Source organism: Zootoca vivipara, chromosome 1 (assembly GCF_965207765.1).
Source record: "Zootoca vivipara chromosome 1, rZooViv2.hap1.1, whole genome shotgun sequence".
Taxonomy (NCBI): domain Eukaryota; kingdom Metazoa; phylum Chordata; class Lepidosauria; order Squamata; family Lacertidae; genus Zootoca; species Zootoca vivipara.
In genome coordinates, this window is record NC_142582.1 from 28,357,228 (window position 1) to 28,385,205 (window position 27,978).

Consider the following 27,978-nt stretch of genomic DNA (forward strand, 5'->3'; position numbering starts at 1 on the left):
ATTTCAGCTGCAATCCTCAAACAGCTTACCGTACCTGGAGTTCATTGATTTCAGCTTGACTGAGGGCTTTGGCTTATGGCACAAGGACAGGCCGACTTACTTACAAAGTCTCTTAATCGAAGAGTCCCTTGAAGACAATATAATTAGGTTTCCCCTGGTCTGAAAATGCCACCCTTTCTGATCTCAGAGACTTGATGTGCCAACTCTTTCTTGCTTGGGGAATGGCGTAACTGTAGCCACGCCTGCACAACACCGCAAAACATTTGCTTGACTTTCTACTGCAAATACCTTCTCTGCTGCATCTTTACAAAACATGAAATGGCTTACAATCGAAATCAATAAAGGTACTGTATGATCCATTTGCAAGCTAAGAAAGCAAAAAAACCGAGTGTGAAACAGAATCTAATTCAACTGGAAATGGAGAAACTAATTAAACTAGAGCACATCCCTGAACACCTGGCATAAACAGAAGGACTGCGCAAGCTGCCCTGTTGGCTTTCAGTCTGCTTACCAGGTTGGCAAGCCCTATCAGGAAACTCTTCTGTAATTCCTGGGACTTTGCCAAGAAAGTCCTATTCCCATATCTCGTAGTGTTAGCTTTCCAAAGGGAAAGGACCACAGCCTGCTCTTGCTATGAGCAGAAAAGGAAAAACTATAGAGAAGAATGCTCTCTAATGTGATAGGTTATACAGGTGTTGTAGTGATGTTGCGCCAGTGACACAGGAAGAGGCAGTAGTTTTAAGGTTGGGGTGCCTATCGCTTTCAGATCTGAAGGTGTGCAATACGTGTGTTTCATTTGACAAATATTTTGCAAGAGCTGCCAGTAATTATCACTGAAATAACATGACACTTTACCATTTTTGTCCATGGAATGAGGTTCAGACTGTTTCTTGCCAATATCAGCAAAGGACCTGACTATTGGGATCCTATTGCTTAGCTTCTTCTGATTCTGATGGTGGTGCTGTTTGAGCAGAGCTTCGTGCACCCTGTGACGAACATCTTCGCTGAGTTGTCCTGAGCCTACTTGTTGATCAAGAATCATGTCTGAAAATATAAAAGGCAAATGATCTAATCACACCAGGAGCTAGGATCACAAGGAGCCAAAGAGCAGCAGCAGCAGCAACAACAACAACAGGAGAACTAGCAAGCATCACTGAGGAATTCCCAGTTCAGAAATCCAACAAAATATTTGGGCCATTGTATGTTGCCCCATAAGGGACCCAGGTGGCGCTGTGGGTTAAACCACAGAGTCTAGGGCTTGTTGATCAGAAGGTCGGCGGTTCAAATCCCTGCAACGGGGTGATCTCCCGTTGCTCGGTCCCAGCTCTTGCCCACCTAGCAGTTTGAAAGTACATCAAAGTGCAAGTAGATAAATAGGGACCGCTACAGCGGGAAGGTAAACGGCATTTCTGTGTGCTGCTCTGGTTCGCCAGAAGCAGCTTTGTCATGCTGGCCACATGACCCGGAAGCTGTCTGCGGACAAACGACGGCTCCCTCGGCCTATAGAGCGAGATGAGCGTCGCAACCCCAGAGTTGGACACGACTGGACCTGATGGTCAGGGGCCCCTTTACCTTTACCTATGTTGCCCCATAATGGCACAATGTTTTCTGGGTGAGATAGACTAACTCCCAAACCTGTCAATCTTATGAACCCAGCAAAGTTTGTTGTATATGTAGATTAACAGGTAACCAAATATGAACTTGCCTTCAGCTTTCTCATAGATTGCCCTGCAATGCACAGATGCGTGAATTTATTCTCCAACTCTTCTCCTTTCACCCCTTCCCACCAACACCCTTGGTTATTCCTAGGGCTTGGAATGTGATGCCATAAAGTTCTGCATACATAATTTTAACAGGAGACAAAAAACCCAGTCCAGATCAAAAGTCTTCGCACACCTCTGGAAACTGCTCAGGCTTGGATGAGAGCAGCTGGCTTCCAGGAAGCTGGTCTTCATAGTTATGCAACACTCACTTGCAGTCAACATTTTGTTCCCTGATGAAATGCCACAAGGTGGCTTTTCTGATGGTGGAGCTATGCATCCAGTGGATAGCATGGGTCTTAGAATTTTGCTCTCCAAACAGCTGCAAAGCAGTGGGATTAAGGGAATGATCTGAAGCAGAGAAGTGATGAGGGGAAATACGACACACCACACCACTCATCACTTCCTCCCGCAGCTGCTGGGATTCTGGAAGTCCATCAAATATTCAGATGAATAGCAATGTCCATCAAATATTCAGATGAGCTACAAAAAAAGCAGCTTTCAACATCTCTTGCTCAACAGAGTTTTCTTTGAAATCCGAATGTACATTGGCTAGGGGTGAACTTTGCTGGTCCACAATATCAGTGGCCATATAAATATTGCAAGAGAAACACAGTGGCAGTTTCAGTGCCACTTAGGGAAATGGCCTATGGGGTTTTGAAGGGATGAGGACTAGGAACTCAAGACCATGGCGAGTATTTCTCAATCGTACTTCAACGTCACGGTCAGACGCGTACCCGCTGCAGCGTTTAAAATCTGCTCTCTCTCTTTTTTAAACCAGAAGCTTTTAAAACAGGAATTCTCAGATTACTAACAAGAGCTCATCTGAGCTCAGCGAAACACATTAGGGGTGTGTGAGCACCCTGCTGGCTGCACATCATCTATCTCAGACTTAGTGCACATGTAAAATTCAGGGATAGATAATCGGCTTGGAACCCAAATACTTGAAGGAACCTCTTCCCCTCATCAGGCTGCCCATGCCCTCAGAACTTCAGAGGAGCCTCTTCCCTGCATTGGGAGAAGCTTGCTCTGCGGTGAGTGATACAGGATAGAACCTTCTCCCAAGTGCCCCCCCCCTTTCCAAGATATGATTGGTGCTGATGTTGCTATCATTTAAGCACCAGTTTCAGACTTGATTTATTTGCCCAAGCTTTTTAAGCTGTGTGAGCTGATTACTTGTTTAATCAGGCTCTGTTTGTTTTAGCTGCATTGCATGCATTGTGTTTTATTATTGGGCCGGTTGTTTTCATTTTGCATTCTCTAACCCTCCCTGGCATCCGCAGCGATGGCGTAAAAGGTTGTTAATATTTTCAAGTAACGAATAAGTAACAGGCATAATGTGTATAGAGGAAGTTCCGTGATAATAAAGTTAATATACTAGAATTAAGGTGGGGCAGCAGTGAGGAGAGACTGATGATGGAGGCTTCTCAGAGACAGTATTAAGATGTTGTCCTGTTGAGCTTTTAGAGATCTGGGAGGGGGAAGGCAGCCTTAAGGCTTAAAAGTCAAAAGCAAGTTTCTCACTAAAGCAAGCTGAGCAGCAAGGGTTTTAGCATATTCATTAGGAGAAGCCGTGCCACTCCAAACCTCTGACACAATGAAGGTTGAGTCATGGACTCTTTTGCTCGTGAGCTTTTCTTTCTCTCTGCAACCCCACGTCTCCCAGTAAGCTCTCATCATGAACCAAGAAGAGAGGACAGATACACGATTAAGGTGTCAAAAACAGTCAAGCTTTTCATCATCTTCAAGATGTGAATTTCTGCAGATGGAAAGTCTTGCACAGGGTTCCAACTCCTACAGAGGCACTGGCTTCCCCCATGCAAATACCCAGACTCAATGCACAATCGAACTGGGCGCTACTGCAGATGCCACCCATTCCACCATTAGAAGAATTCAACTGTTTAGTGTGGCAGCACCTGCACTTTGGAACTCCCTGCCACTGTACTCTTTTCAGTGCCTGCTTAAAAACATTCCTACCCAGATGCTTTAAAAGTTGAGGTAATTTTTTCATCTGTTTTAGCATTTTAACTTCTGTACGTTTTAAAGCAGGGTTGTATTTTTCTCTCTCTCTTGATTTTACTGTTTTGTTTGTAGAAACTGCTTTGGGTGGTTGTTGTTGTTGTTGACAATCAAGTGGTGTATAAATTTTATGAAATAAACAAATAACAATGCATGGAGACAGGGCTGACCTGTGGATGCAGCTTTTAAGGGGCAGGGAACATCAGCATCAACAGCAAGGTGTAGGTGGAACATACTGTGTACTTCTTGGTAAAAAAAATAAAAAAAATTCTTCACTAGTAAAAGCAAAATGTGGTGGGACTCAAGTAGTGCTCAGCAAGGTAACAAACGAAAGTGTAGACATTTCTTATGGCCAAACAACAAGTGGAATGTATCCATGCCAGTATTAAGAAAAGGTTGCTAAGAGACGCAGAATTAACCTAAGAACCTGTATAAAGGTTTGGATTTCAGGGCGTTCCCAGCACAGCAGGATTTTGGGGACCAGGGGAAAGGAAATGCTCACTGGAAATATTATTCTACCAGTCGTATTATGCAAATACACATGCACGCACGCACACACACACACACACACACACAAAAAAATTTATATCAGACTGCCATGAAAATCTATTTATTTATTTATTATTTATTTGCGGAAGCACATACATTATTGGCATGGAAAATCAAAAACAGGACTCTTACAAACTGAAAATGCAAGACTTTTAAAAATTTGTGATCCATTCTACTTTATAGAATGTTATTACTATTTTCTTACTGTTTTATGTACAATGCTTAAGGGTGAGGGTTTTTTTTATTAACAGGTTATTGTTGTTGTTGTTATTATTATTATTATTATTAAAAAATATTTTCTTTGATAAGAAATAGCTTGTGGTGTCCTTGTAAGCTGTGTGATCTCAAAATGGTCATGAAGTCATTTCCAAACATAATGTACCAGTAATGGAAATCCTAGTGTCTGTGTGTCATACTGACAAGAATGTAGGATGGAGTATTTTACCAATGAAGAAAACAGAAGTAAAAATGCACCACACTGGATCCTACGTTGGTCCTCAATTCACATATAGGAAAGGACCATTTCCACAATCTCCCCCCTCCATCTGCAGCCCCTGTAGCCTATCCCACACCATTGCCAAAGGACCAAATTTAGGAGTAGCACAGTGGGTTGCAGAGGAAAAGGGGGAAATGGGAAGTCCCTTATCAATGAATGTGAGCATTGTTTCATTCCCATAAGGTTGAATGAATGAGTGGCTCCTGTGAGAACAGGATGCTGAACTAGATGGATCATTGGCTTGGGACTCAGCTATACAGCTGCAAATACAGTGGTACCTCCAGTTGCGGATGAGATCTATTCCGGAGGTCCAGCCGGATCCTGGATACTTCCTGGTTTGCCGCTTTCGCATCCCAACGTTTACGTAACTAGAGGGTTACGTAACCGGAGATACTACTGTATAACACTTTAAGTGCATTACACAAATGTGACACTAGGTGGCACTGGTGAGCTAATGGCAAATTCCACAATTGTTAAAAAAACTTATTTTAAAAATGCATTTTCACAGCCCTTTTTTTTACATATGTGTTGTTTCTGCCTTGGTCTTCTTATGCTTTTAGAAAGGAAAATTAGGATCTAAGCAGCTAATCTAAAGTAAATATAGGGTGACATCCAATTGTGATACCCCATTTGTGCAACTGACTTCTGCTTGTGCAAATGGGACTTATTCTTTCCACCTTTCCCCTGCAGCTTGCTTTTCCTAAAATTGCTCTAGGGCAGTGGCTTTCAACCAGGGTGCTGTGGCACCCTGGGGTGCTCTGAATGATGGTCAGGGGTGCCACGGGCAATACTGGCCTCTGTCCCTCTTTCCTTCCCTCCCTCCTCTGATACCCTCTCACATCAAAGCCTTCCAAAGGCTTGTACAGCTGTTTGTTGCAGCAGCCCTGACTACAAGCTCTCCAGGCAAACAGTGCCTCTGGGGCTGGCCAGGGGAGAGAAGAAGGGAGGCTGAGGGAACACTCCACAAGGAAAGGTGTTTGAAAAGAGGTGAGGGGCTGCCGGCTTTGCAGGCAAGGGGGTGACATAACTGGGCTTCTGAGGCTCGGAGCACGTTTCCCCACAGGGGAGCCACAGAAAGAATGTACGGTAGTTGGTCAAGGGAGCCTTGAACTCAAAAAGGTTGAAAACCTCTGCTCTAGAAGGTTAGGGGGCTCTGCAGAGCAGATTGGGAAGCTGTAGCAATGGGCAAGAAAGGGAAATCCCATTTCGTCCACTGAAATGACTTATAAGGCTGAATGTGTGCAATACGACTGGACATTTGCCCAAAAGAACACAAAAAGAAAATACGCAGCCCACAACTTTACCCGTCTACCCCTGTAAGCTACAGTGGAATAATAAAAAAAACCACGTTTGATTCAAGCTAGAAAAATGGCATATTGTAAAATCCAAGAGCCATTTAAGTGGCTGCATTCAAACCAAATGATAATTTTAGAATGCATCCAAAGGAAGTAGATGAAAATATCAAAGAGAACATTTCCACCTGCCAATTTGAACTGAAATAATTGGGAGGATATAGTGTGAAATAGCTGTTTAAGGTCAAGAAGGCACATGGTGTGCTGGTCAAGTGCTGTGGACTAGGACTGAGTTCTCATTGTTTGAAGAAGGGATCAGCAATTTGGGACCTTGAGGTAGGAAACTGGGTACCTGAGAAGTACCATAACTATACGTAGGAACAACAAGTGTGATATGAAAAAAGTGTTGATTGTAGTTATGGGAATCGAGAGCAGCCAACTTTAGGAAGCAGCAATGGGATCTGTCACCCTTCACACCATCTTTGAACCAGCTCTATAATAAAATTAATGTATTGTATTGTATTGTATTGTATTGTATTGTATTTAGTGTGGTTCATAAGGTAAAGGTAAAGGTAAAGGGACCGACTCTGAGGTTGCGGCGCTCATCTCGCTCTATAGGCCGAGGGAGCCGGCGTACAACTTCCAGGTCATGTGGCCAGCATGACAAAGCCGCTTCTGGCGAACCAGAGCAGCACACAGAAATGCCGTTTACCTTCCCGCTGTAGCGGTCCCTATTTATCTACTTGCACTTTGATGTGCTTTCGAACTGCTAGGTTGGCAGGAGCTGGGACCGAGCAACGGGACTCACCCCGTCGCAAGGATTCGAACCGCCGACCTTCTGATCAGCAAGCCCTAGGCTCTGTGGTTTAACCCACAGCGCCACCTGCATCCCATATACTGTAGTGTGGTTCATATATTGCCTAATTAAAGGGAAAACCCTCCAAACAGTTTACGTAAGAGTATAAAATTTTAGCTTAAAGATCAGTGATAAAACACACCTTAAAAACCACACACATAATCAAAATATAGATAAGACCAACACTTGTAAAAGCAAATATACATAACACAGTTACATGAGCAGGCTTGCGTAAACAAAAAAGTTTTTAGGAAGCATCAGAAACAATATAGCAAAGCTGCCTGCTTTATATTAATAGGCAGGGAGTTCTAGAATATTTTTTCTCAGAAGTAAAAAAATAGATGCTGGTCCTAAGATTTAAGATTGCAGCCTAAGGCTGCAAAAATCAAATGCATGTTATATATTATATATAGGAATATGTGTGTTAATGCATTTTATTGTGGTCTACACACCTTTAAAATCATGTTTCTGTAATGTAGAAGGTTTAGCCAAGTTAAGGGAAATAGCAGCATTGTTATTTGACTGATACTGAGTGACAGTTGCCCAGCAGCCATCTAGAGAGGCCAGGACCCTGATATAGTCTGACTCACTCCTGCTGCTGGAAGATCTCTGAACTCAGCGCTAGCAATCATAACAGTGATTCCTGAGTTGCATGCAGCAGCTCCCTGAATGCTTAAGCAATTACAGCGTGGCTACAAATGATCAGGAGAAACACCTATGCCAGCAGCATCTTTGGAACTAGCAAGGAACCAATCTCTCTCCACCCCTTTCAATCTCTCCCCATCAAACACTAATTATTGAGCTGAATTCCTAAAATATCAAATTGCAGCGAGCGAGAGACAAAAGAGCAGAATCCACAATGTCAAAGCACAGCCTGTATAGAAAAGGGCAAGGAAATGTTTGGGAGGAATTCATTGCTACGCCAAGGGGATTATTCCACCAGAGAAAGCAGTTCCTCCAGCCTGCCCACCCCCACTGTTCTTGGTGTTCTCCTGACTACTACCCCCAAATCAATTTCCGGGGAGTGAGGGGTGCAGCGGAGGAGGAGGAGGAGGAGGAGGAGGAGGAGGAGGAGGAGGAGGAGGAGGAGGAGGAGGAGGAGGAAGAGGAAGAGGAAGAGGAAGAGGAAGAGGAAGAGGAAGAAGAAGAAGAAGAAGAAGAAGAAGAAGAAGAAGAAGAAGAAGAAGAAGAAGAGTAGTTTGGATTTGATATCCCACTTTATAACTACCCGAAGGAGTCTCAAAGCGGCTAACATTCTCCTTTCCCGTCTTCTCCCACAACAAACACTCTGTGAGGTGAGTGGGGCTGAGAGACTTCAAAGAAGAGTGACTAGCCCAAGGTTACTCAGCAACTGTATGTGGAAGAGCGGGGGTGCCCTTTTGAGTCACAGGGCCACATTCACTCATGAGAAACCTTCCAGGGGCCACATAACCACTGGTGAGCGGGAACAGAGGGGGCAGTGGGCAGAGTCACAGATGTGATGCTCTCCTTTGCACAGCAGGCTGTATTCTGACCACACAAACAAAAGCCAAAGGTTCCTAGACACGCCCCTATTTATATCTCCGCCCAGGCAAGCAAGAGGCATTCTAACAATTCTAAACAGGCATGCAGCTGGGGGGAGGGGGGCATGTAGCAGGACTGGTGATGGGAGTCTTCTGGGGAGAAGGATGGACACAGATAGAGAGCATGCCAGGAATGCTGGTGCAATTAAGGGACAACTAATTCCGTTGGTTTTCAGCTGGGACGTGGCAGATTATTAGCCTCCTCTGACTAAGCAGCCACAAATCAGATTAAGTGACTGATCACCTGTGCTACATTATCATCATCATATCATCATCATCAGATTTGCCTAAGGCACTAATAGTGCAATCCTTACTATGTCTACTCTACTCTGAAGGAAATCCTACTGGGGCTTACTGTAAAGTTAATAGGATTTGGGTTGCAAACTAACTCGTCACTATTTCCCCCCTTTGCCCATTTTCTCACATTCCCACATAAGAACATAATCTATGAGCTACTTGTTTTGAACATTTTTATTTTCTTCCCTTATCCCAAAAAATATTCCTACCAAGTCTATAGAAATATCTTTACAACACACACACACACTTGCATTTAACATGATTAACTTTGGGGCCCTACTGAATCTTATACATGAGAAGTAGTACTCAGCTTCTCTTCTGAATTATAACCTCCACTCTGTTCTTCAAGAAAATGGTATCTTCCGTTCAACAACAGCTACACCCCTTAACCTTCCCTTTCCACAACTTGTACATCTCTGTCTCAGTGATGATACTGGAAAGACCAACATTAATGTAGTAGAAAACATCAGGGGGAAAGGAAATGCACATTAGAATTTGGAATTTTATTTATTTGGAGTTTGAAATATATTACCACCCCATAGAGAAACATCACATCTTATGCAGGGCAGTGTGATGGTGTTGTTTTATTTTGGGGATGGAGAGAGTACTATACGATCTCTATATTGTTGTGTTAACTGCACACTTACCTGCAATTTCTTCTAAAGAATTTGCTCTCATGTCTAGCAACACAGTGCCGTTGAGGATACAACTTCTCAGTTCAAACAAGCTGTGAAGCGATAACGTGGCGACGTATGGTTTACTCCACCTCTCTCCTCCATCTTCAACATCTTCTTCAAATTTCAACCACCTAAGCAAGCAAAAGAGCTCAGTCAGTTCCTTCTGTTTGAGAACTGAAATGTCAGTCATGCAGAAGCAATAGAGAAGAAACACAAATAGTGAGATGATAGATGATAGATGATAGATGATAGATAGATAGATAGATAGATAGATAGATAGATAGATAGATAGATAGATAGATAGATAGATAGATGATAGATAGATAGATGATAGCAATTTCACAGCTCCGCTCTTTGGGTTGCATCCAACTACGTCCTGTTGTTTCATGGAAGCCTGTTTGATTGAGAGGAGGCTTCCACCAACGGAAGCAGGAGGCAATTTTTGCTACCTCCCCCTTCAGCCTCCTACACAAACAAACCCCCGAATCCACTCCAAAAGGGTTGGAAGACCTTCCATAACAGCATGCAAAGTGGAGACGAAAACTAGGAAGGCGAAAGCAGGGATTTTGTGATGATCACTTCCTTCCCAAAAACCTCTGCTTGATCCCAGAGCTTTTTCTGAATGGATACAACCCCACAGCATGGTATGTGCATAATGGTTTGCTTCCCTCGTTTCAATGCTATCCCTGTGTTTCTATAAAACTAGTGAAAAAGGATCCTCTGCTTAGGATCTCCACAATAAAAGGAAAATGGATGGATTCAGAATGAATCTTTGGGTATCTATTTTGGCTGTCAGGAATGCGAATGCAAAGCATCTTCCTGCCTGCTTTATAGGACTGAGAAATCAAAGGGTTGGATATATTTTGGGGGGCAAGCACCTGTTAATTATGACAGAGCAACTTGTTTCTATATTATGGCAAGTCAAGTATTTAAAAAACGCTGCTTTGTCTTTGATAATAACATGTTCGAAATGTGGGAAGCAGATCAAAGAGGACATCCATGAAAAGAAAAGCATTCCCCAACAATCTTTGCAGCTTTATAAAACCTCCTTCCTTAATTTAAATCTTTGTTTCTAGACCAGATCGATATCTTCCAGCAGTTAATCATCACTGGAGACCAAGCTCCTCATCCTATTTTATTTAGAAAGCTCTTGAAGTTATTAAGCGCTGTTCAAAAGTAATTAAGAAAAAACACACAGGGAGCTGTCGGGAGGCTTAGCAGCTAAAAATTGCAGACATAGAAGAGAAAAAAAGAAGGAAAGAGGGCGAGGAGCCATGAAATATGACACCTGAAGCAAAGACTGAGCGTAGGAACTCAAGTCTTCTTCAAGTTGTCTCTCCCCGCTCCGCCATGTCATCATTATGAAACAACATATTCTCCGTGTGTTGTATCCAACACAGCACTAAGGCTAAGGTTCCATCACCAAGAGGATTCCTCCTTGTACAACGGAACATTTCCCCCCTTTCCTTCCTTTGCTCACCCACTAAATCTGTTCTAGGGGATCCCCCAACCCTTTGGAAAATATCTGAGGGCAGCATTGGGGTGCATGGAGCGAGAAAGGGATAGTCCTATTGCACTAGTGGCAATCCTTGCATGCATGCATGCAACTATTTAATATAGTCTTCTATGTCCTTGTAAATTTGAAATGCTTGATGACTGATAACGTGCACTAGATGAATACCAGACTGGGTGGCTGAGCTTCAAATCTCTTTATTGGCTATGAAGCCCAAAAGGTAATCCCAAACAAGTTAGTATGTATCAACATTTGTTTCCCAACTAAAATAAGAATACTGTCCTTCCCAGGGCCAACATATAAAGAATATGCTGAGCATTGTTAACCAGTGGCGTATTTTTTAAAAAATTATAATTTTCTAACACTCAGCTGTATCACTTTTGCAGAGAATTAAATCATTATATTCAGCAAAGCAACTGAGTCTTGGACACCTCGATCCACTTGTGGAGTAACACGCTCACTATCTTCTGTGTTTACTTTCATTATATCTGCTGACTTCCCAGAGGAACTGAACTCCAGTTCACCCACACTCTCCATCAGCCTTCTGAGTAACAGAACAGCCAAGATCTTGGCAAATCTTACACCACTAAAAAGCTACAATAGCAAGAACATGGCTAGAACATTTGGTTGGATCGATAGCCTTCATTTGATGGGTCAGGGCCCACCCCCTGACCTAAGTTGAGTCACACAAGTGGCGATGCGTTTTGCTTAGGGTTTTTTCTCCTTTTTTAAGAACAAACACAAAGACATTTAGAGAGGAAGCAGATGGGCGGAAATGACAGGGTTCCTGTGCCTTTAAAGGCCATCCAGTAGAGAAAACAGCACCAATGAAAACTGTAGCAGAGAGAAAAGAAAAAGGGACGCATAGGATTTAACAAACAAAAAACACCCTGAAAGGTGAACTATGTTGCAGGCCGAGGCTAAAGGTCAGGTAAGGTCAAAGTCTACTGCGATAGACTGCATCAGGCAATATTTATTTACAGTACTGTACTGACATTAGTGACATCTATGCTATGCCCTGCCATTTCTGCAAAGAACTGAGAGGTAGTGTAGGCTGGGCAGCGCTAGCTTTATGGTACGTATAAGCTAAACAAGTTTTAGCTTAGGGCCCCACTCTCTTGGGGGGGGCCCAAAAAAATTAAAGGAAAAAAACTGGATGTACATTTCCAAAATATAAGATAAGTTCAACAGTTACTTAGATAAAATACATATTTTGTTATGTGCAAATGGCTTTAGATGCTTATTATTCCATAAATTACAATATAGCATATATTCAACACAAAAAACAGCGACCATTTGTTGTTGACAAAGGACAGCTGGACATATAAAGGGCCCCATTACCTTCAGTAGCTTAGGGCCTCATCAAACCTAAATCCAGCCCCTGGGAGGCTGGGAGATTGCAACTCGCCTAAAGGGAGCTTGCAAGCTCCATGGCTGAGCCAAGGCTTCCCACATGTAAGTTCTGCATTGTCCTGGCACTCTGCTATGCAAAATCCATTTACTATCATATTAAAATGGTGACCCATTTTCATTCAGAGGAACACGGCATTCCCAGGTAGGGATGAGCATTCCGAAAACACATCTGCAATGACAAGCTTGTTAAGCACTACTTGAAATTGTGGCACTGGTTGGATTTGGCTCTGGTCGTCCAGAAAACAAAACAAAACATCCATTTCATTGGCAGAGAATGTGGCTGTTCATCTTATTTTGGAACTTTAATTAAATATTTGTCTACCTATGAGTGAGGTCCAGGGCAAATCTAACACGATGTCTGACAGAAATAAAGTTTATTTGAGGTTTTCTTGTTGCATAACTTTCTCCTGACACATTTATTTATTGCTGTGTATTTGTTTCTCCAGTCTTCTGCAAGGAACTCAGAGCAAGAATTTGGATGCACAACAACCCTTTGAGGTAGGTTAGGCTGAAAAATATGTAAGCAGAACAGCATAGTGAGAATGCCTTTATTAAGCTGGGGGTAAGGAATGTCTCGGTACCCATTCCCCAGAGTTATCAGTAGATCAATGCCTGCTTTACTAGAACTGTGTTAAGATTTAGGATTTACCCCCAAAAGCCTATTATTTCAGGATTAGTGCTGTATAAAGCATTATGCAATGCCTCCTCATTACAGTAAACAGTAACCATTCACTATGTTACATTATCTAATCGGGAAAAAGTAAGTTCAACGAAAAGACACACAGGCAACATATCTACATCTTGAACTTTGCTATTAGGCCGAATCTCAATTTAAACCCAGTTTGCAATCAAATTGACTCCATTCTGCTTTACTCTGGAGAGGACTCTGAAATAGCTATAACATTTTCAGCAGAGAAATAAAGATCCTAGCTAACTGCATTGATCTTATTTATTTTTTGCCCATGACAGTATCTCTCCCCCCTCCTAAAAAAAACAAACAAACCATTATCTGACCTTAAAAAAATGTTGCCAACATCTGGCTCTAAGGAAAGGCATGCGAAGTAGCAATACTCGGTATATATTCAACATGTTTGGCTTAAACCTAAATAATAGGCCTTTGGGGCTTCTCTGTGTCTCTCGAAGGTTCCACTGTGTCCTTCCTTGTACATCAAATACTAAACCAAAAGGGGATTCACCTGGCTGTCTCCCTCCACTCAGCATCTTCTCCTTCGCGCCAGCAAAGTTCATCGAGCTCTGTGAAGAGGTCGTGAGGGATGTGTTCCTCGTCGTCATCTTCTGTTCCGAGAATAAACTGTACCCGCTGGGAAGGGGTGTCTATAGAAAAAACAAGAGTGGGGATATGAAGAGACCAGGGAAGTCAAATTGAAACAAGGAGAATTTCCAAAACGGCAAGAGCCACACTACAGTGATTCCACGGAGCATTACTTACATAAATACCTTTTAAGCAATTAAGCACCAGTGTTATTGGTTACAGCTGCATCCTTTAGTGTTGAACAAGTGAATGATCAGGGTGCAGTGAGACTATGCAGCTGTCTGTCATCCATAGAATTAACTTCTACAGGCAGGTATTATAGCCTGTAATAAAATAATCACAACTTGGCAACTCAGTCATGCTTTAAATGTGTGTTCTGAAACCGACACGGACCATGTTGTCACCGGTTAAGCTTTCCAGTTTAGCAAATTCCTTCTTAACAAATAAACATGTATAAAATTGATCAGACACACTCCCCTCTGCTTGGTTATATGTCCTAGAGATGTAGTTACTGCTTAAGTTTATTCTCATGCCCTGCTAAAATGAAGACAAAATATCTGCAATTGAACTGAACGCATTTTTATTCTCGCCTCCATCTACCTCCTTTCTTGGGTTGCCTTTCCTTTTTTATTTTAAACTCCTATGGGGCAGAAGACTCCTGCGAATCTGAAAAGTACCCTGGTGACATTAGAAAAACAAACAAGTGAAAACTAGGCTGATAAACACGTGTCTTTCTCAATAAGACAAGCAGTCATTGCTTTGAATCAGTTTCATTGGTGTAAAACAGTTTGTCTATTCGACTCTGTTAATTTCATCCATTTTCATCTCAGAAATGAATGGAAATTCAAAGAAAGAGGATAATCCATTCATGAAATTTGGCAAGTCTGCTCTTTGAAAGGCCAATAGGACATCTGAAAGTTTCAGCCACATTGGACTAACGAGGTCTCCCAATGAAAACATTCAGAAGCTTGTGGATTTATGTATTTGATAAATTGCCTCTACAACACAGGCCCCTTTCCCTGATCTGTCTGAAATTTGGCAGGTCTGATGCCTGGAAGAAGTGGCAGGCCTCCTTTAAATGTAGTAACAATGGGATTAAAATCAGTGAAGTTACAGACAGCAGAAGACAGAATGGATTTCCCACTGAATACGCTATTCCTAATCAGTATCAAACAGAATGTAATTAGAATGAACAAAAAACAAAATGAATGAAACTTTTAATAAGACAAAGAAATGGGGTAACTAAATGATTCCCCCCCCTCCCTTGCATATACCCTGCTGAATATTTCTCAGAAGACAATGATTAAATAAACCCCTTTTAGTGCTGGTATTTTAAGAAATATTTGAAATCCTGCATTGTGTTAGGGAAACATCATGGCTGCATTGTGCATTGGTTATATTTCAAAAAAACACAATACATTCAAGCAATCATTATAGTACTTCCTGCTTTCGGTTATTCAGCTAATGCGTTTTCTTTTATAAAAAAAATACTGTCATTATACTTTGCATCAAAAAGGCAAATCTAATTTATCATCATACTTTACTTTGCATTTCTGGAGAGCACAGAAGGATAGCTGATGTTTCTGACACTCTGCTCCACAGGTGAGAGAATAACTAGGAATATTTCTTGAGTGCACACAGAAGCCGTGTAGTCATTCAAGGGGGGCAAAAAGTATGAGCAGGCAGGAGTATTCCTGCTGGTGTAATGATTTAGCCCTGGATTCAGGGAATGCTATCTCCTCAGCTAACCATGAGATGCCTCACTCAGTTCACAGAGTTTGGTGTGCCTACAGGCTGTGTCGTGCTTTCCACATGCATTAGGGCAGGACAGGGAGCCAATGGCTAGTCAAGGACACAGAAAACTCATGACAATAATGATAAATTGCTTGATGGATACATTTCCTCTGGGGGGCATGGCTGTAAATTCAACTGCAAACAGATAAACCTCATCTGCAGTCATGTGTAGACAGAAGTCACTGTTTTATTGAGGAGGGAGGAACGCCCTCCCATCAGATGTCAAAGAAAAAAACAGCTACCAGATAAGACATCTGAAGGCAGCCCTGTTTAGGGAGGCTTTTAATGTTTAATAGATTATTTTATTTCATTTTTCTGTTGTAAGCTGCCCAGAGTGGCTGGGAAAACCCAGTCAGATGGGCGGGGTATAAATAATAAATTTATTATTATTATTATTATTATTATTATTATTATTATTATTATTCCATAAATAGAATTCCACGGTACTTCACAAAACTGGACTAAGCATTGGAAATGAATGACTTAAAGAGACCGGGCATATAAAATAGAGCTCTGAGGCAGGGCTGTCCCTAGGCCCGGGCTGGGTGGCACAAGGCGCCAGGGTGCCTGGCCATCAGGGGTGCGGAAGGGGCGCCGAACACTGGTGTCTGCCTCCACACGCCTCTGCTGTTGAGCGGCTTCAGGCAGCTCTCCAGAGGCGCGTGGGGAGCGCTGGCCTGGGGCCGCCTGAACAGCTGAGAGGCACAGCGCGGCAGCCCCAGGCTTGCGCTCCCCACGCGCCTCCGGAGCTTCTGTGAGGTGAGTGGGGCTGAGAGACTTCAGAGAAGTGTGACTGGCCCAAGGTCACTCAGCAGCTGCATGTGGAGGAGCGGAGACGCGAACCCGGTTCCCCAGATTACGAGTCTACCGCTCTTAACCACTACACCACGCTGGCTCCACTACAGGATGCGTAGGAGTCCCAGTTTATTTTACCTTGAACAGTCAGGTCTGTGATTAAAACACCTGCAGAATACTTTTTGAACAAATGTTTCAATAAAATATGAATATAGGATCATGTAATGAAATGACAGGAATATGAAAGCATTTGCTGTTGTTCTCTCCCTTAATAGAAAAGTAGGATGCTTGCTATTTAAGTTTTGAGGGTCCATTTTTCTCTCCACTCTCTCAAACATGCAGTTTAATAACTTTTCTGTACCTGACATTTATATGAGGAAGAGAGGCCAGCAGCTGAACAGTTTTTCAAGTTGCCTTCTAAACATATAACCGCCAGTTTTAAAAAAAATCTCCAAAACTGTAATCCAGAGGTCTAAATAATTCATACTTTCTCTCTGCCCTCGTAGCATTTGGGGCGATGCCACAATTTCTCAACTGACATCAAAATATGCATTTACCCATAGTGTGCGGCACAATGCTTGTTTACTTAAATGCATCAGTACCTGCTCAAATCCATCAGCAAATCAATGCATTAGGTAAGCATCCTAATCCAGATCTGGTTGCAATGGGGGGGAGCCTGTTTGTTTGTTTGTTTGTTTGTTTTGCTAGATGGTGTCTCATCCAATTTGGCCTTGAATCTCACTTGAGTTTGCAAGGGATGATAACATATTTAAATGTGACTATAGAAACAGAATATTTGAAACAGTCTTCCCCCTCCTCCGCCCAGAAGGTACAAGGACAGGTGGATCATTCCAGAACACAGAATGCAGATGATGACAAAGCCTCTTCACACAAAAACAGCATTACATAAATCTGGTTCATGGTTGCTCCAGCCCTGCCCCACATCCAACTATCCTTCCCCTCTAACTGCAACCCTCCTACGAATGAAGATCTTTATGTGTGAGACAGCTGCATAGCATGAATGGTGCACACAGAGAAGGACTTAGAACAGGGTGAAATAAAAAAATTAAGGTCTTATATATATACTAGCTGGCCGTGCCACGCGTTGCTGTGGGTTATTTGTGTGATTTCCCCTACCCTGTGCCAATCCATGACGTATCCCTGTGATTCCCCCACTCACTCCTCCCCTCACACACACCCGGCTTTGCCCCCTCATCCCCCTCCCTCATCCCTGTGAATCCCCCAACTCTGTCCTGATCCATGACCTATTATGCCCCCTCTTCCCCCACCCCGGTTTATCCCTGTGATTTCCCCCCCTCTCCTCCCCCTACCCCCCCCACTTACCCCTGTGATTTCCCTCCTCTCCTCCGCCCAACCTCCCCCCCCCCCGGGTTATCCCTGTGACCTGTTCATTTTGAACACAATCATTCCCCCAATGCGCGTTCTGTAAAATTTTGCCCTGCCCCAACCCTGACTCCCCTACCTACGTGTGTTACATGAAATCACATGTATTCTACCCAAAGGCATGGCCCTGTAAAAGGCCCATATTCAGTTGATTCTATGCTGCAGCCTATTCAGCCCCCCCATCCCCCACCCAGGCAGACCCCTAAATCCACTCAGCCTAGTCTGCAAAGCCGAGGCGAGATACTGAGGAGAGGGCAAGTTTCATCCCTGTGTCTCCCCCCACCCTGTTCTGACCCATTACCTATCCCTGCCCCCTATTCGGCCCCCCATTCCCCCCCCAGGCAGGCCCCTACCTCCACTTGGCAATGTTGGGCCTTGTTGCTGCAAAAGGCCTGTTTTCAGTTGGTTGGGCCTTGTTGCTGCAAAAGGCCTGTTTTCAGTTGGTTGCTGTGGAATTTTGTGGTGTCATCTGGCGGCACGGCTTTCGAGGCAGCAGTGGGCGATCTGCCTTTCTATTGGATGCTGCTGGAGTCTCCAGGGCTTCTGCTGGTGATGTCTAATTTGGGCGCCACTTTTTTGTGTTTAATCATTATTTTAGGTATGAAAGGTTTGTTTTTTTGGATTTTTTTTATGACAGATCCCTTACTGATGGGCATGGAACATTGTGGCCAAATTTGTTACAGCAGTTACGGAGAAAGGCTGTGACCTCTGCGCACGCAATGCCTACATTTTTATATATATAGATAATAACTGTCCGTCATCGTACCAGGCAGACACGTACACGGGTGTGAGGGCCATGTATGTGGGGCAGCGCAGGGGGACAGCCCTGAGGCCATTTTGGCTCCCTGACAAAGTGTTTCTTTGCAAGGAGAGGGAGGTAGGGAACCTTCCCATTGTCTCAGGAATTAAGGTGATTACCATCTCAAAGGAATGGCCAAACTACCAGGAAGGGCAATCAGAGGAGGCATTATCAGCCAATCAGCCAAGTGGGTAAAATTCCTGCCGTGCCCCCGTCCCAACAACAGGCGACACACGACGGCATAGCGGGGTCAAGTGCAAACCCTAAATATAGGGAGAGGTGGGCGGGTCTTCCGATGCACTGGGCCCAAAAGAGGACACTCAGGGACACGTGCAGCGGTTAAATAGTGGTCCTTCAATCGCTTTGACTGGCGTCCCTCAGGCCCAATTGCTCCCAAGATCGAGGGACCACCAATAAGGTGTTGTGGCCGCTCCAATGTTCCCACCCACAACACAGGGTCAGGTTGCCAGGTCCCACCGCAATATGTGCCCTCTTGTTAGGGAGGACCCGATTTGCAATGCCCTCCCCATTACTCATCAGACCAATGTCTCATCATCTCTATTGCTCTTTCGGTGCCTATTGAAGACTTTCCTCCTTCAACAAGCCTTTTAAGTTGGGACCTTTATCCCAGCCTGTATCTGCACTGGAGATAAATAAATTGTTTTTACATATTAAATTGCTTTTTATATATGGAACTGAGATATTTTATGAGAAGCAACTCATAAATAGAATCCAAATAAACAAATAAAATGCCGGCTTTCTATTGTTGTTTTTATCTGATAGCAGTTGTGCATGTGATTATCATTCTCCTTGCTTTGAGTTTCGTAAGCCACCTTGAAATAACTGATAGAAAGTGGTATATAAATGTTTTAAATAAATAAAGTATTTATTTATCACTAGGCAGTGGGGAGATCAGCAACTACTCAGGGATCATCTATAGTTTGTTTAAAAACAAGTTGTTCCAAATAATAACTTATAGTAGCTCTGAGACTAATTTGTAAGCCCCTTGTTGACACTGATTTTCCATATTTTCCTAAACTCCGTGGCTGCATTTAAACAGTTCAAGTGTTTATCCTCAGAATACAAATGACTCTTTCCAGCTCCCTGATTGGATGAGGGGCATGCGGGGAGCATGCCATGAGCTCATGCTGGGGGCTCATCCATGCCCATGGAACCCAAATCAGGCAAATCATGCTTAGTGCTAACCAGCTATTTATTGTCTTTAAGTGGGTTTTGCAAGCCATGCTTTGGAGACAAGGCCCTGCACAGTGCTCCCAGTCTGCTTCATTCAGAAGTCATAGCAAATTATGGGCATTGCAAAACAAATCAAGAGAGGAATCAATCCCAGCGGAAAAGAAGGAAGGGGTGGAGGGTGGTAGGATGATGGAGTGTACAGGTCCATGAGACATTCCCAATCCTCAAAATCATGCTATGGAGGATTGGAATAGGATGCTCGAAGTTAGCTAATCTGTGCAAACTAAGCTAATACACACCACCTTTCAGCAAAGAATCATAATATGTTGACAGGTAAATTTATCTGTCATAGATAAAAGTACTACAGTACTGCTAACATCCATGATTCATCGCTAGCCCTGATAGCTCATCGGCAACACTGATGAGTAATACAACAATCACAACAGATGCTTTACAAAGCCTTTCTGGTCTCCATGACCGCGAGTTGTCTGTGCGCATGTTGCAATGCGTGCATGCACATACCAAGTTTAACCTAAAATACAGCTGATTTGCTTAGAAACGTGATTCGAGCCCAAATCCACCAAGGCGTGCATGCTCCTCATGAGCAGCGGTAGACAAGTGCAATTAAAACGTTAAAAATAATACTCAGTAGCCAAGCTCCCAAGTGACGTGGATTCGATTATGAAAGGGAAGCTTAACAATAAGTGGCATGAAAGAGGATTAAGTCAAGTTGGGAGTAGAGCACAGTGTGCTTGATTGTGCCAAAATATCCACGCCCCTCTGCTTCCATCAACAAGTGTACCATAACACCCAGTGCCTCCTTTATAGAATCTGTGAAAGTACTAACATAGCAAGTACTCCTGGGACATTGGGAGAAAGCTCTGCAAGCTGAGGTGTAAAGGAGTAGAAATCTTCAAGGATTTTGCCTTTACAAAATCAAAATGCCGGGGAACAGTCATGTGCTTTGTGATGTCACCAATCAAATCAACCAGGCCTCTGGCTGATTTGATTGACAGGACCTATGCCCTTTTAAAAGCAATGACAAACCTAGACAGCATCTTAAAAAGCAGAGACATCACCTTGCCGACAAAGGTCCATATAGTTAAAGCTATGGTTTTCCCAGTAGTGATGTATGGAAGTGAGAGCTGGACCATAAAGAAGGCTGATCGCCGAAGAATTGATGCTTTTGAATTATGGTGCTGGAGGAGACTCTTGAGAGTCCCATGGACTGCAAGAAGATCAAACCTATCCATTCTTAAGGAAATCAGCCCTGAGTGCTCCCTGGAAGGACAGATCGTGAAGCTGAGGCTCCAATACTTTGGCCACCTCATGAGAAGAGAAGAATCCTTGGAAAAGACCCTGATGTTGGGAAAGATTGAGGGCACTAGGAGAAGGGGACGACAGAGGACAAGATGGTTGGACAGTGTTCTCGAAGCTACGAACATGAGTTTGACCAAACTGCGGGAGGCAGTGCAAGACAGGAGTGCCTGGCGTGCTATGGTCCATGGGGTCACGAAGAGTCGGACACGACTAAACGACTAAACAACAACAACATGCCCTTTTAAAATGTGGGTTTGGGGGAGGGCTATTGGGTTGTTTTTATTTTTATTTTTATTAGATATTTTGTGGTTTTATATTTTGATTTTATTCTGTGAACTGCCCTGAGACCTCCAGTATATAATAATAATAATAATAATAATAATAATAATAATAATAATAATAATAATAATAATTTAATAATAATGTCACCACTGCTTACCAGGAGGCTTAAGTGACAGTGAGATTGGAGAAAGTTGGTGGGGAAACGGTGTCCTTGTGATAGAAGTTTTAAAGTACTGTGATGCCTAATGACAATTTCTTTTTGCTGAAAACACTGTAATAGAACATGTTTACCTGTTACACGGATTAAAAACACAGATAAGATACTTTAGAATAACAAAACAAACAATGGATTATCAGCATCTGCTTCTCAGTGATCTGAAACGTGTTTCTCTTCCTACTTTAGCATCTTGGAATAAGCACAACCTGTCCAAAATAGATGCAGCTAAGTCATTTGGTTTCACATGAGTATTCATTCTGTGCGACCCAATCTTAATCCTCTTAATACCAACTGAACTCCTATTTCTGAAGACATTTCTATAAATTTCATCCACCTTACATTTTTCTGCAAGAGATTTTAAGGATTTCAAGCATTTTTCTAAAGCCTCAGCCTTCATAGCACCTTCCTTCCACACTTTCAGTGCATATAATTTAAAATCCAATCTAAAGGTATTACAATGACTACTCCACAACCTAAAATTATACTGGCATTTACATTTTTTAAAAGAATCTAAAATATTCTTTTCTACTGCAGCATGGTGCGATAAGGCATCCTGCCAGTGTTTTCATTATAGTCTCTCTGCTTATTATAACTTTGAAGTATTTTCGTCTTAGATGCACCTTTTTACATCAACGCAGTAAGTTATATTATTACTCAATTAGGAAATAACTTCCCATCAGTGAAGTACACAAGTCTAATGCTCTTATTTTAATGCCATCTCGTGCTGGGGTTGTTGTTGTTGTTGTTGTTGTTGTTGTTGTTGTTGTTGTTGTTGTTGTTGTTGTTGTTGTTTGAGTTCCAGTTCGTCAGCAGCTCTGTAGTCAAAACTGGACCACCACACACAACTAGAGGAAGGTACCTCCATTCTTGGGTGAATCCCAAGGTATTCACACTTTTTTTTAAAAAAAGGAGAGGACCAGAAGAAAGAAACACGCCCCCACCCAAAGACACCAAGGAAAATGGAGTGCATGTATGCCGTACAAGCTAGAGTCTTCCTTCTCCCCTAGCATTTTAATATGTTTGGAGACCAGGGTTCACATTGGCTAAACAGCCATTGCTGAGGCTTCTGGTGCAGGACACAAACAAGGGGAATGAGATATGGTGGAAAGAGGCAAATTAGCAGGTAAGAGGGAAGCAGCTGGAAGCAGAGGTGGCAAAAGAGAATGACAGAACAAACAAGAGAAGAGAGGCAAGGGAAAAGGAGAAACTTTAAAGTGGGAGGAAAATCATGGCGTGAGAAAGAGAAAGCCAGAGTCAGGAAGGGGCAACAAAGTTAAGAGACGGAAGTGAGGAGGCACTACTTGAAATGCCTACTGTAATGTGCTCTGTGTGGAAAAGAAATTGGAAATTACAGCAGGGCAAGAATGGGGCAGGACATGTCCCTTGCATGCACCATTTACACAAATTGTCTAACATCCCGTTAAATTTAAAACAAACAAACCTTACCAAATGAAGGAGACTCTCTGCCATCTTCTAAACCTGAATCCCGTTCTCTGTCTCTCTTTCTGTGTTTGTGCCGTCGATGGCGTCGATGGCTTTTCCTTCCTCCCAGCGGCACATGAACTCCAATAAACAAAGTTCTGTGACCTAGAGAGCAGAAAACAGTTTGGGTAAGTAGATTTGAAAAGAAACAACACATATTCAACACTGAATCATTGGCCCAATGCCCTATTCCTATGTGAAGGCAGCTCCTAAAAAATAAAGAAAGAAAAGGGGGGAGATGGAGGGGGAAATCTCTGGTACCCACAGAGCCAGTGTAGGGTAGAGCAGAGCTTTCCAAATTTTTCATGTTGGTGACAAACATTTTAGACATGCATCATTTCACGACACAGTAATTCCGTTTTACTAGCAAATTGGAGGTTAAACTAACCCCTTTCCAGCCCCAGGAGAAGCGTGGGGAGCACACCTACACACTGCAGCTGACACACTAACGTGTCACGACACACAGTTTGGAAAGCTCTGGGTTAGAGTGTCAGTCTAAGACCTGGGAGACCAGGGTTCAAATCCCTACTCAGCCACGAAGCTCACTGGGTGACCTTGGGCCAATCACTGCCTCTCAGCCTAACTCAACTCTCAGGATTGTTGTGAGGGTTAAATGAGGACGAGGGGAACCTTGAGCTCATGGAGCGGGGGGAAGGTGGGATATAAATGCAATAACTAAATAAAATGAACAACAATAAAATGTGGATACTATGCTGTAAGCATAAACTGAAGGGTTGAAAATGTTCTAGCATAAATAAAATACCTAATGGACTGATGAAGCCGCTGAAATAAATGTGATAAAATGCTAACCCAACTTGCATGGCAGAGCACTATCCTTATTAGGCCCAAGCCTAATTCTAATTTGCTCATATTTTCTTATCAACTCTTTACTGGTTGTGGCATAAGATATGACTGCCTGGATGGACTAACATCAAAATGGAGGCACAATTCCATTCTGACACCCCTGAGACATAGCTGTCAAGTACCCCGTTTTCCCTGGGAAACCCCCGTATTTTCTTACCGTTTCCCGCAGGTGTCCCGAATGGCAAAATACCCCGTATTCCCCAGATTACGGAGCTCCTGCCAGCGGCCATGTTCTTCTGGTGCCGCGCCGGCACCAAAAGTCGCTTCTACACACTTCCGGACATGCGTAGAAGCGACTTCCGATGCCTCTGTGCCCATTTCCAAAATGTCCGCAGCGCCAGAAGTTGCTTCTACGCACTTCCGGACATGCATAGAAGCGACTTCCGATGCCGCAGTGCTGCTGATCCCGGATTTTTCAATCCAGAACTTGGCACCTATGCCCTGAGAAGGTATGGGTTTGAGTGTAAAGAGGAGTAACTGGATCACACATTAGTGCTTCTTGGGCACAATTGTGCACAGCTGTTACAATAACTGGCATCATGGTTTAAAAGTGTTATTAAAAGGTAGCTTCCGTGTATTAGGTAGCACAAAGACTTGTCCAACTGCAGTCTCCAGTTATTATCTTCTGGCTATTGGAACAGCCGCAACGTAGCAAATAAATATTTCCAGCTTCTCTAGAACCGGATGTGTCAACCCAGGAACCCCACCCCCTCAAAATAAAGGTCGGCTATATGAAGCTGAAACCCTGTGTGACCTCCAATCTTGACCTCCAGCAAGGGCAAAAAGCAGAGCAGAGCAGCATTTGTCATAAAACGTCAAAGAAATTTGGAATTGACACTAATTCTCTGCAGAAGCAGATAGAAACAACTCCTAGCATGTCAGTAAAAAAAAACACCATGCAGATCTTGTTCCGTCATCCTTGCCTTCCCACCCTATCCTGCTTTAAAGTGTTGAGCAAAATGGATTTGGATTACACTGCTGTGTCATCTAGTCCAACTCCCTGAAATTCAGGAATTTTTTTGCCCAATGTGGGGCTCAAACCCACAACCCTGAGATGAAGAGTCTCATGCTCTGCCAACTGAGCCATTCTGCTTGCTCATGGATCGCTTCTTAAGGCCATTTGCTAAATAGGCTGCAATGCTCACAAAATAGGTTAAGAAATGGTATGTTAAACAGTTAAAGCATCTCAAGCACAGAGAGTGCACAACAAAAACAAACTATCCCAAGCCAACCATACCATTAGGCCTCAGGCATCTGATTTTCAGTGTCGCAAAATAGCAGCCAAATGTTAAAAGTTATTTAATTTATTGTTGCTGAATGTTTACTCCCAGAAAGAAGCAGTTCTGGGATTTTCTCCCTCAGTCTTGGGTAGCGTGCACCTTGCCTTGCAGGTGGGAAAAGGTCACAAGCTGCTCTTCCTCCTCAGGTGACAACATGTATTGGGTGGACACTGCCCAAAGTGCGTTTTTAAAATTAAGGCACAGAAACATTAATTTACATATATTGAATTTACATATATTTGTAAATTGAAAAATTTACAAATATTGAAATAGTAATGTTAATAATTAATACCCCGCCCATCTGGCTGGGTTTCCTCAGCCACTCTGGATGGCTTCCAACAAAATATTAAAATACTGTAGTCCGTCAAACATTAAAATGAAAAAAAAATGGGAGCTGTTTCATTACATTTTCCAAGTACTACCAGAAGCTGAAAAGCAATTGTTTTTTTTATTAAATAAGTTAAATCAATCCCTTCTACTTTGTGCAAGAAGTGGGAGAAATGATTTCAGAGCTGCTCACAGAAGCAGACTTAGGAGAACGTGACTTGTTAGCCTGCACTGGGTGCCGGGCCAAAAAAGCGGCACAACAATGAAGAACAACGGAAGGCAAGAGGCGGAGGAGCACTGAATGTTGAAAGCCCAAAGTCTACCACTGCTGCTCATCACATTATTTAGCATGACAGGGCCGTCTTAAGCACCTCTGGCGCCCTGGCGCTGTGCTGCGACGGATCCCTCCGGCGCCCCCCCACCCCGTTTCCCAGCACGTCGGGCAGGCGGGCGCAGCGCACAGCGTGGCTGCAGGCAGGCGCTGCTGCGCGGCGGGCGGGCAAGCTCAGCGCAGCTGCTGAGGGCGCTGCTGCGCGGAGGAGCGGCCAGCGGGCGCAGCTGCATGGCGCCCCCCCCTGGCGGGCTGGCGCCATGGCGCCCTGCGCCACCCAGCCTGGCCCTAGGGCCAGCCCTGTAGCATGAGGTGGTGCAATTCTTGAGTGGAGCTTACACATGGCTAAGAAAGAGGGAAGGATCGGAAATCTACTGCTATGGATTTAACAGCTTTGTTATATTGTTGATACTGCGGTGCTTTTTATTCTCTTAGTTCCTGACTTTCATGCTGTATTTCATGTCGTATGATCCACAAAGCAGACACCAGAAAGCAACCCAGTCACGGCATTTTTCACCTAAATGTAGTGACTGTATACAGTCATACCTTGGATCTCGAATGGCTTAGTTACTGAACATTTTGGCTCCTGAACAATTTAAAACCAGAAGTGGGTGTTTTTTTGGAAGCCGAACATCTAATGGAGCTTCCGAACGTTTGGTGTCCGTTTGACTTCCAAGGTACGTCTGTGCTCTTCAAGGACAGCCAACAATTACCCTGTGACCTACATGGGATTCAAACCTGCATTCCATCAGTCCTTGCCCAGACCTCTAATTGCTTACACCACACCAACCTTTGAGAGAGCTCACCACCTTTTACTTTGATTCAGCCCTCCAGGTAAAGAGGAGAAAAGAAGCCTCATCAGGAAAACATGGACTGTTAACTCATTATGTTCGGTGCAAGCATGAGTTTTTACAAAATCACATTTTGTTGTGTTTAGTCGTGTCCGACTCTTCGTAGCCCCATGGACCAGAGCACGCCAGGCACTCCTGTCTTCCACTGCCTCCCGCAGTTTGGTCAGACTCATGTTGGTGGCTTCAAGAACACTGTCCAAACATCTCATCCTCTGTCGTCCCCTTCTCCTTGTGCCTTCAATCTTTCCCAACACGAGGTGGCCAAAGTATTGGAGCCTCAGCTTCAGGATCTGTCCTTCCAGTAAGCACTCGGGGTTGATTTCCTTCAGAATGGATAGGTTTGATCTTCTTGCAGTCCATGGGACTCTCAAGAGTCTCCTCCTCCAACACCATAATTCAAAAGCATCAATTCTTCGGCGATCAGCCTTCTTTATGGTCCAGCTCTCACTTCCATACATCACTACTGGGAAAAACATAGCGTTAACTATACGGACCTTTGTCGGCAAGGTGATGTCTCTGCTTTTTAAGATGCTGTCTAGGTTTGTCATTGCTTTTCTCCCAAGAAGTAGGCGTCTTTTAATTTCGTGACTGCTGTCACCATCTGCAGTGATCATGGAACCCAAGACAGTAAAATCTCTCACTGCCTCCATTTCTTCCCCTTCTATTTGCCAGGAGGTGATGGGACCAGTGGCCATGATCTTGGGTTTTTTGATGTTGAGCTTCAGACCCTATTTTGCACTCTCTTCTTTCACCCTCATTAAAAGGTTCTTTAATTCCTCCTCACTTTCTGCCATCAAGGTTGTGCCATCAGCATATCTGAGGTTGTTGGTATTTCTTCCGGCAATCTTAATTCCAGTTTGGGATTCATCCAGTCCAGCGTTTCACATGATGAATTCTGCATATAAGTTAAATAAGCAGGGAGACAATATACAACCTTTTCGTACTCCTTTCCCAATTTTGAACCAATCAGTTGTTCCATATCCAGTTCTAACTGTAGCTTCTTGTCCCACATAGAGATTTCTCAGGAGACAGATGAGGTGATCAGGCACTCCCATTTCTTTAAGTTTGCTGTGGTTGACACAGTCAAATGCTTTTGCGTAGTCAATGAAGCAGAAGTAGATGTTTTTCTGGAACTCTCTAGTTTTTTTCCATATTCCAGCGCATGATTGCAATTTGGTCTCTGGTTCCTCTGCCCCTTCGAAATCAAGCTCACATTGGGTTACGCTATATGCAAGATCACATTGGGTTACACTATATACTTGGCAGAATTCTAAATAAAAATAAAGGATCAGAAAACTCCCAAAGGATGTTTGCAGATATAGGGCAAAGCA

The 27,978-nt window shown here is 43.4% G+C and overlaps 1 protein-coding gene and 1 long non-coding RNA gene across 6 annotated transcripts in view; one reads left to right on the forward strand and one right to left on the reverse strand.

Annotated features, from left to right (window-relative positions):
• Positions 1-27,978, reverse strand: part of SLC4A10 (solute carrier family 4 member 10) — a 165,480-nt gene that overhangs the window by 61,692 nt on the left and 75,810 nt on the right. For all 5 annotated transcript variants that reach the window (XM_088661094.1, XM_035132522.3, XM_088661102.1 and 2 more), the window contains 4 exons: positions 22,959-23,099; positions 13,631-13,769; positions 9,479-9,639; positions 856-1,044 (listed from right to left, as the gene is read on the reverse strand). In XM_088661094.1, coding sequence (XP_088517220.1) covers positions 856-1,044; positions 9,479-9,639; positions 13,631-13,769; positions 22,959-23,099 — 630 coding nt within the window. The remainder of the gene's footprint in view (positions 1-855; positions 1,045-9,478; positions 9,640-13,630; positions 13,770-22,958; positions 23,100-27,978) is intronic.
• On the forward strand, positions 11,832-13,715 carry LOC148687510 (uncharacterized). The gene is made up of 3 exons (XR_015947892.1): positions 11,832-11,952; positions 12,881-12,932; positions 13,578-13,715. It is a non-coding gene; the product is annotated as an uncharacterized LOC148687510 (long non-coding RNA).